The sequence below is a fragment of the Priapulus caudatus genome, unplaced genomic scaffold (assembly GCF_000485595.1).
Source record: "Priapulus caudatus unplaced genomic scaffold, Priapulus_caudatus-5.0.1 Scaffold43, whole genome shotgun sequence".
Lineage (NCBI taxonomy): Eukaryota > Metazoa > Priapulida > Priapulimorpha > Priapulimorphida > Priapulidae > Priapulus > Priapulus caudatus.
In genome coordinates this window covers 364928-374765 of record NW_014577104.1, presented here as the reverse complement: position 1 = coordinate 374765, position 9838 = coordinate 364928, and the positions used below count along the sequence as shown (strand labels likewise).

Sequence of the window (9838 nt, the reverse complement as noted above, 5' to 3'; positions counted from 1 at the left end):
CAGTTAAGTTGGGATCTCTGCATTAAGTTGGGATTTTCCTTTGAGCATTGACGGCGTGTTTACATGCACGTCTTTACTAGCAAACAGATTCTGAACCATAATTCCTCTATCTGACATGATGCTGGTTTTTCGTGGTTTTCTCAACTCTCCTCACAGCAACCCTCCATTTATAGTTCAGATTCGGGTTAGCTGGAAACTTATGACCAGCTTTAGCCGACTTACAACCAGGAACACAACAGTACGAAAGCATTTTAACTTGGTTATATCGCTATGATTCCTGTATCTTTACAACTGACTCGTTCGTTGCGCAATCGTTGTAACACCTCTAACTCCCGCTGCGCCACCTGGCGGAAAAGCTAGCGGCTAACCCCATTGATAAACTCTACCGATAAAATGTGTTGAAGACTGTTCTGTTCGATTAAGTCGAAATTATTCGTCTGCAAGCAAACAACATTTGCTGCAGCATGATTTAGTTTGCCCATGAGCATTGGCAGTCTGTGTGTTTTGAATTGTGCATTGTATCAAATATATATTGGATTCAATATAGATTGGTGTCCAGGGGTATATCCATACCATAATAATTTACATCTAAAATTTTTAATAATCCTTCCTACAGTTATACAAGACAGAAGCGGCCCAGAAACTTGTATCCGTCGCAGAGAGGTATGATATATATATATATATATATATGATATATATATATGTATATATATATATATATATAACTTCTTCTATTCTCATACCTAACATGAAAATTTTAAAACAGTATCAGTCAGTATCATTTAGCCGTCAGTATGGCAATCATTGATTGGTAGTGAAGCTATTCATGTAAGTCGGGTTTGGGATTGGTTGATTGATTTCGGAAGAGTTTTCCTGTTAACTGCAACATAGGTAGGATTTCACGAAGTTATTCTCATTTGTGCTACTGCATGCTCACTGTGTGCATGGTTTTATATGCTAATGCTTTATTTTATTACGATTTTTATTGCCTTTGCAGGATGCAGGCACAGCAGAAGGAACAGCAGGCTCATCAGCATGAATACCAACGAGAAATTCAATTGCTTAGACAAATGCTGGCAGAGAAACAAGACCAGATTAACTCCCAGTCAGGTGAAAAAAAGTATGAATTTATTCGTATTGATTGTTAATTTGACAGAGAAACGCAGAGCATATAACACAGTACAGTAAAACTCGCGTAAGTCGACATCGTCTAAGTCGTCAATTCGCGTAAGTCGACATGGAAGTCAATGTCCCGATTCGCTCTCATAGTAAATCCATTGGAATAGCCCCGCCTAAGTCGACATTTACAAGTCGTCATTATGTACAAGTCAATGCCCTCAGACAGGTCCCATGTAAAACAAACAACAGTAATTTCCCATCTGTAAGTCAACATCGGAAATGCCGATGGCGCAGTGTACGGTCTAGGGAATACACGAGCTGGCTGTCGCAGACGGATTGTTTGAATCGCATTGTTTGCTAGGACGCATTGTTTTTTTCAGCTCGCAGCTCGCACACCCCCAGATTCCCCACTGTATACAGTGTATTATATAGTGTATATAGTGTATGCAGCCCAAAGCAGGGTGCAAAATTAACGCGAGTCCAGATCGAGTCAAATACTCCCTAATTTACTGTCGGACTCCCTGATTTGACATATGCAGGAGTCCGTGTGACTCCCTGAAAATTAATTCTGCTATACAGTACTAACTAGTTTGTTCCAGAGCACGGCCTCGCGGAATTACCCTATTTTTTTCAGCAAGTGTTCCAAGAAAATTTGGCAGACGTGCACTGCAAATGTCCTGCTACGCAAGGCAGCTAATACAGCTCATAGGTTCTATGTCCCCCAGGGTACTGCCGGAACGTACCCTGGTAACTATCTGATATGGTTAGGGTTAGGGAGTAGGCGTAGGCGTAGGTGACATATATGTACCTGAGGTAACTATCTGATATGGTTAGGGTTAGGGAGTAGGCGTAGGCGACTCCCTAGACTCGTTAGTGGAGTAGGCGAGGTACGGTCCGGCATATTAGATAGTACCAGGGTACGTTCTTGTGCATTCCACTGTTTCGGCGTGTATGTGAACACATTTGGGACTAACAGGGTTTACTAGAATCCCTCCACTCCACCACAGAGTCACCGCAGTAGACGTTAGATGAGCGCTGTCGCTATGCGGCACTTGTTAGTACCGTATTCAACAAAATAATTTTGATGTAGCAAATTGCCAATACAAAAATTAAACAGTTATATGTTGTAAACCGGACAAATTTCACTAAAAAAATAAAATAATAAAACAGTTAGTTATAGGTTATAAACAGGACCACCTTCACTAAAAAAATATATCTACGTCTCGTATATATATTGAGAGAATGAGAGAGTCTATATAATGAAGTTAAGTCGCCGAGCAGACAAAACAGCGTCTAAATTTATTTTAAAGCACTATTTTTACATTTAACTTAAAAAAAAATTTCAGACCACCAGACCCCCCCCCTTGTTACTCGCTCGAGGACCCCCCACCAATCCAAATTCCTGGCTATGCCATTGGTGCAATCCCATCGTGTGTGAAAAGAAATCAATGGAGTTTATGGTGCATCTTGCATAACAGATTCGTGTGCCGTTGCAACACTGTGACTTGGCTCTAACCTTTGATTCTTTTAACACATCTGTTAGTTAAATAAAGTTTCTAATTCAAATGTGCATCATACCGAGGGGCTGCTGCATCACCGAGTACAATACCTATTTCAGATTGAACCCATGTCGCCAATCTTAATTGCATATAATGACCGTCTAGCTGAGAGAGACAGCATAATAGCGGAGTACGAGGCAAGTAATTTGATAATTGTCATGGCTGTTACTCGGATTAGATCCCTTAAGGGCATCCTGTAGGGTAATGAGCTAATTAGGTAATTTTGTGGTATAACAATATATAATTTTGATCTGCAATAACTCATTTCTACTTGGGTGATTCTCTGTTTGAAATTTCATAGAAAAGTTGAGACCATATAATACTGCAAAACCATGGCTTAACACCGTTATGACATAAAGCTAGCGATCCGTTATATCACATGGATCACACGGACCTAATCTTGTCTTATTGTTGCTATTCACGTTAATAACATACCACATACTTTCAGAACGAAATGAAGGATTTGCATGACAAAATCAAGAGTGTGATCAAGCAGAATGACCGACTCAAGAAGGCATCTAGGACTTCTCTAAACCAATCTCTTTCTGATTGGTGTGTACAAATAATTTGTTATTCTGAAACAATTTATAGCAAGTACAAAAATATCATCGGGAATAAATAATCTCATTATCCTGTTTCCTAGGGAGGAGATACAGGAGCATGCAGAGGTGGTTCTGTCGGAGAACCATGCGCTGACCGGAGAGCTGGCAAGACAGCGGGAACGCTCCGAGGACATGCATCAGACACACGTCAAGGAGGGTGAGCTACTGTGTTTAACTGATTACTAATTAAATGTGTCTAATTACCCAGGTAGCAGGCCTGATCGCCATGCAGCCACCTTCACAGTTTATTAATCTATTTATGTACAATGTATACCTCACGTTGTTGATGCATAATACAGCTTTCTGCACCAATTACTGTTTACAAAGTTAAGGTTTAAAACATTTTGAAGTGTATGTTACGTACCAATTTTTACAGCAATTTTCCCTGTATTGTCAATGGAAATGACAGAAAACTGCATTTAAAATAGTTGGTTGGTGTTGTCGATGTAACTGTTCTAGCTGTCTTCTGCTACCCTCTTGCCATCATGAATGCCATCGTGCCTTTGACGTTCATTTATGTGTGCCATAGGTTAGAATCTTTTAAAGAAAGTCTTATTATGTAATTACAATCCTATTTGTAACGATGTAACACCTGCGATGGTCTTTGTGTCCTGCTACTACCGCATGTAGTGGCTGCACTGTCGAGGAGGCTGGCCCACGTGGAACAGGAGAGGGCAAGCATACAGGAGGAGCTGAGGAGGGTCTCAGACAGGTACTCCAGTCTCAAGGCAAGACATGAAGTTATGATGCTGAGCACTCATGAGGCAGTCTCGATGCAACAGCACACAGACGAGGTGGTGGACCTCAAGCAGTAAGTGGGTACTGGCTACTACAGTAAACATAACTGAGTGGGCTAAAATGTTTTGCGGTGTATGTGTGCATGCAACACATGAATTATCTGTAGGTACTAAACGTAGGCATAGTTCTCACACTGTTTATAAGAGACGAGTTATAACGTAATAGGCACAATCATGGTGTACTGTATGCTATCAATACTACCTACCATATGGGTGGTGTTATTTGAAATGGCTTTTGTGAATTAGCTTCGTGATGTTGAATTGAAACTTAATTAAATTTGTTAATTAATTTTTTTACATATAGCTATCCTTCCAGCAATTCTAACCGCACTTTCATTTCAAGCACTCAGAGTGTAGTAGTAGTTATGCATCAGTTAGGATGTACTATTTACTGTATATTCTGTTAATACCCATATTAGCCTTAATAAGATTACATAAAATTGGCAATACATCCCATAACCAAGCAAGTCACAGCACTAGCAGTTTTATTGACTATAATGACTGGTTCCAGCAGGATAATATGGAAGCTATATTAATACGTTTGTTTACATCTATACATATAAATATATTTACCAACAGCTGTGGTTTATCAAATTAATAAAACAAAACAGAAATTGCACAAACTACATTGCATTATATCTGAATACCTAAGATGCAATGTCTTATGTTGTCTTGTTGTGTTTATCATTCTTGATGTTAGTTGTTATAATCTTGATGTAAGTTGATAAATTATCAGAACTTATTTGTTTTCAGTCTGTTAGATGATGTGAAACTAAAGCACAAAGGAGAGCTGGAGCACTCTGCATGTCAGATTAAGGTTCATACATTCAGTGTTTTCACCTCCACTTGAAAACTAAAGTGCCCAACATGGATCTCTGCAATAGAACGATAATTTACACATTGCATTTAGCAGATCTTATAAACAGCATATAGTGTACTATATGGTTCATAGAAGTAAAGGCAAAGAACCAATGTTTCCTTTAACACAACTGCTTGATCGCTGTTAGAAATGCAGGTATTAAAATATGCCAAAATACACTAATTAGTATCCACTTTGGCTGAAGTAGAATGCAAAGTTACTTTACATCCACTTGATGCATAAACGTATCAAGAAATCCTCACTTTAAATCTATAGCCTACCTTTGTTGAGTATTGTGGTGAATTGCTTTAGCTATAATCATTGTGCTGTTTTTGCTCACAGGCTTTAGAGGACGAAAGAGATAAACTTGCACGTGAGAAGGCAGAGTTGGTAGTGGCAAAGAGACACTTGGTGTCTGACGTGGAACTGCTGCGTAAGTCGAAGAGTCGGCTCCAGCAGCAGCTTGACCTTGTGCAGATGGAGCAGTTGGCAGCATGCCAGCATCTGTCCAATCTACTGAGAGCGGTGCGTGTACTCTTCAGAATATCAAGCTCATTCCCAGCCCTATCCCCATGTCTAGCCCTATGTCTGTGTCTAGCTCTATCCCCATGTCTAACCCTATCCCTATGTCTAACGCTATCCTCATGTCTAACCCTATCCCTATGTCTAACACTATCCTCATGTCTATCCCTATCCCAACGTCTAACCCTATCCCCATGTCTAGCCCTATCCCTATGTCTAGCCCTACCCCCATGTCTAACCCTATCCCTATGTCTAACGCTATCCTCATATCTAACCCTATCCCAACGTCCAACCCTATCCCCATGTCTAGCCCTATCCCCATGTCTAACCCTATCCTTATGTCTAACCCTATCCCAACGTCTAACCCTATCCCCATGTCTAACCCTATCCCTATGTCTAACCCTATCCCCATGTCTAACCCTATCCCCATGTCTAACCCTATCCCCATGTTTAACCCTATCCCAACGTCTAACCCTATCCCCATGTCTAACCCTATCTCTATGTCTAACCCTATCCCCATGTCTAACCCTATCCCAATGTCTAACCCTATCCCCATGTCTAACCCTATCTCCAGTTATTACCTATCCTTGTGTCTAGCCCTATCCTTATGTCCAGTTCCACTTTCACGTCTAACCCCACCCCTTTACATGGTGCCACTTCAGTTAAATATTTAAATCATGTGATTGGCAATCTTTATCGGATGTGTGTCAGTCAGTTATATAAAGCTCATCAAAGGTTGTTATTATTTACTTATCAGATTGACAGGACCATAGCAGAGAGAGACACATATGCTCATATGGTAAGAATGATATTTAGCTATTAAATTTTAAAATATTGTTGCATTTCTTTTACGTATTCTTTCCGTGGTATTCCTCATATAATGTTCCAAGGCAAAAAGAAACAGAATATGATTGTGCATGCTGCATCTGCTAATTATATGATACCAAATAATAATATACTTTTGAAGAAACAGCATTCGACAGTCTGAAGTTTAAAACTTTAAAGTGTCAGCTAGTGAAAAAGAAGATGGCCTGTGACATAACGTCTCTCTCATGTGTAGGCACACAACCAGCAGCGCCAAAACTCGCACATCGTGGGAAAGGTGATGAAGCAAAGTTTATCAGTAGAGAGGATGGAGGAGAAATTTCAGGTAATGGTTGTGCAGATAGCAAGGAAAGTTATAGGTAAAAGCAGTGTATGTAGATGGATAACTTGCGGGTAACGGCAAGGTAGATACATTTATAAAGTACCGTTCTGTTGTCAATACACCTAGACTTGTCGTAATAGATGTGTTCTTGGTATATTCTATGTAATGGGGTTAGCCGCTAGAAACAGTTGCCGCTGGAGGGCAGCACATCTGCAGAGGTGAAGATTATCCGCGTACCCAGATGCACATCCGGGATAGAGTGGGGGAAGTGGGTGTTTATTTTTGTGTGTGTGCTGAGGAGTTATGTAATATGTTTATTGAGATTCACGGTGATATTAGTGGTGCATATGTGAAGTGGGTGTTTATTCTTTTGTGTGTGCTGAGGAGTTATGTGATATGTTTATTGAGATTCATGTATGTATGTAGGTACATGTATGACCTGGCAGAAGAGCCCCTACTGTCGTACACCACCTATATTGCGCGCTGACAATATATATGCGTGCGTGCGTGGGTGTGCACGTCCACGTGTGTGCGTGCGTGTGTGCGTGTGCACGTACAAGTGCATGCGTGCGTGCGTGCGTGCGTGTGGTCATACATGTACGTGCATGCGTGCGTGTGTGCGTGGGTGTGCACGTCCACGTGTGCACGTACATGTGCGTGCGTGCGTGTGTGCGTGCGTGTGCACGTACTCGTGCGTGCATGCGTGCGTGTGTACGTACCCGTGCGTGCATGCGTATGTGTGTGCTTGCGTGCGTGCGTATGCACGTACAGGTGCGTGCATGCGTGCGTGTGCACGTACACATGCGTGCATGCGTGCGTGCGTTTGCACGTACACGTATGTGCGTGCTTGCGTGTGTACGTACACATGCGTGCATGCGTGCGTGTGTGCGTGTAAACGTGCACGTGTGTTCGTGCGTGTGCGTGTGGTCATACATGTACGTGCAGTCGTGCGTGTGGCAGGTACACGTGTGTGCATGCGTGCGTGCGTGTGCACGTCCACGGTGTTGGGTGCGTGGCGTGCGTGCGTGTGCACGTACATGTGCGCACGTACAAGTGTGTGCGTGCGTGGGTGCGTGCGTGCGTGGGTACGTGCATGCGTACGTGTGTGCTTGCGTCCATATGTGAAGTGGGTGTTTATTCTTTTGTGTGTGCTGAGGAGTTATGTAATAATGTTTATTGAGATTCACGGTGATATTAGTGGTGCATATGTGAAGTGGGTTGTTTTTCTTTTGTGTGTGCTCAGGAGTTATGTAATATGTTTATTGAGATTAGTAAAGCTACAAAGACTCAGTTGCATATACAAATTATGTATATCTTTATTTCTAAAACGCAGCCATTTTACTACAGACACTAGGCATTACTGCTACAATAGCTCGCCTAAAGTTGAAATCATAAAGCACACCTTAACAATTCTTCCACCGGAAGAATCTTCTGATGGGCAAGATCTCTTTTAATATTTTATATGCCTTGGCTTAGACCAATGACCCTCTCTACATGAATCCTCTTAGATGCGATACGTCTATCCCTAACAACGTCCTTGCATTAAGTTGGGATTTTCCTTTGAGCATTGACGCGTGTTTACATGCACGTCCTTTACTAGCAAACAGATTCTGAACCATAATTCGCTCTATCTGACATGATGCTGGTTTTTCGTCGTTTCTCAACTCTCCTCACAGCAAACCCTCCATTTAATAGTTCAGATTCGGGTTAGCTGGAAACTTATGACCAGCTTTAGCGCGACTTACAACCAGGAACACAACAGTACGAAAGCATTTTAAACTTGGTTATATCGCTATGATTCCTGTATCTTTACAACTGACTCGTTCGTTGCGCAATCGTTGTAACACCTCTAACTCCCGCTGCGCACCCTGGCGCGAAAAGCTAGCGGCTAACCCCATTGATAAACTCTAACCGATAAAATGTGTTGAAGACTGTTCTGTTCGATTAAGTCGACAATTATTCGTCTGCAAGCAAACAACATTTGCTGCAGCATGATTTAGTTTGCCCATGAGCATTGGCAGTCTGTGTGTTTTGAATTGTGCATTGTATCAAATATATATTGGATTCAATATAGATTGGTGTCCAGGGGTATATCCATACCATAATAATTTACATCTAAAATTTTTAATAATCCTTCTACAGTTATACAAGACAGAAGCGGCCCAGAAAACTTGATCCGTCGCAGAGAGGTATGATATATATATATATATATATATACATATATATATATATATATATATGATATATATATATGTATATATATATATATAAAACTTCTTCTATTCTCATACCTAACATGAAAATTTTAAAACAGTATCAGTCAGTATCATTTAGCCGTCAGTATGGCAATCATTGATGGTAGTGAAGCTATTCATGTAAGTCGGGTTTGGGATTGGTTGATGTGATTTCGGAAGAGTTTTCCTGTAAACTGCAACATAGGTAGGATTTCACGAAGTTATTCTCATTTGTGCTACTGCATGCTCACTGTGTGCATGGTTTTATATGCTAATGCTTTATTTTATTACGATTTTTTATTGCCTTAGCAGATGCAGGCACAGCAGAAGGAACAGCAGGCTCATCAGCATGAATACCAACGAGAAATTTCAATTGCTTAGACAAATGGCTGGCAGAGAAACAAGACCAGATAACTACTCCGCAGTCAGGTGAAAAAAAAGTATGAATTTATTCGTATTGATTGTTAATTTGACAGAGAACTGGCAGAGCATATAAACAGTACAGTAAAACTCGGCGTAAGTCGACATCGTCTAAGTCGTCAATTTCGCGTAAGTTGACATGGAAGTCAATGTCCGATTCGCTCTCATAGTAAATCCATTGGAATAGCCCCGCCTAAGTCGACATTTACAAGTCGTCATTAATGTACAAGTCATGCCCTCAGACAGGTCCCATGTAAAACAAACAACAGTAATTTCCCATCTGTAAGTCAACATCGGAAATGAGCCGATGCGCAGTGTAGGCGGTCAGGAATACACGAGCTGGCTGTCTGCAAGACGGATTGTTTGAATCCGCATTTGTTTGCTAGGACGCATTGTTTTTTTCAGCTCGCAGCTCGCACACCCCGCAGATCCCCACTGGTATACATGTGTATTAATATAGTGTATATAGTGTATGCAGCCCAAAGCAGGGTGCAACAATTAACGGCGAGTCCAGATCGAGTCAAATACTCCCTAATTTTCTGTCGGACTCCCTGATTTGACATATGCAGGAGTCCGTGT

General features: G+C 41.2%; 1 protein-coding gene across 2 annotated transcripts in view; it reads left to right on the top strand.

The window, feature by feature from the left end:
- Positions 1-8787, top strand: part of LOC106820689 (centrosomal protein of 89 kDa-like) — a 20362-nt gene extending 11575 nt beyond the window's left edge. Inside the window, exons 9-17 of one of the 2 annotated variants that reach the window (XM_014825190.1) lie at positions 2738-2815; positions 3127-3230; positions 3322-3437; positions 3911-4091; positions 4831-4894; positions 5279-5461; positions 6216-6257; positions 6519-6608; positions 8748-8787. In XM_014825190.1, the coding sequence (XP_014680676.1) occupies positions 2738-2815; positions 3127-3230; positions 3322-3437; positions 3911-4091; positions 4831-4894; positions 5279-5461; positions 6216-6257; positions 6519-6608; positions 8748-8780 (891 nt within the window). In that variant the 3' untranslated portion in view covers positions 8781-8787. The remainder of the gene's footprint in view (positions 1-2737; positions 2816-3126; positions 3231-3321; positions 3438-3910; positions 4092-4830; positions 4895-5278; positions 5462-6215; positions 6258-6518; positions 6609-8747) is intronic. The other variant, XM_014825191.1, reaches the window with a different exon arrangement.
- The last annotated feature ends 1051 nt before the right edge of the window (positions 8788-9838 follow it).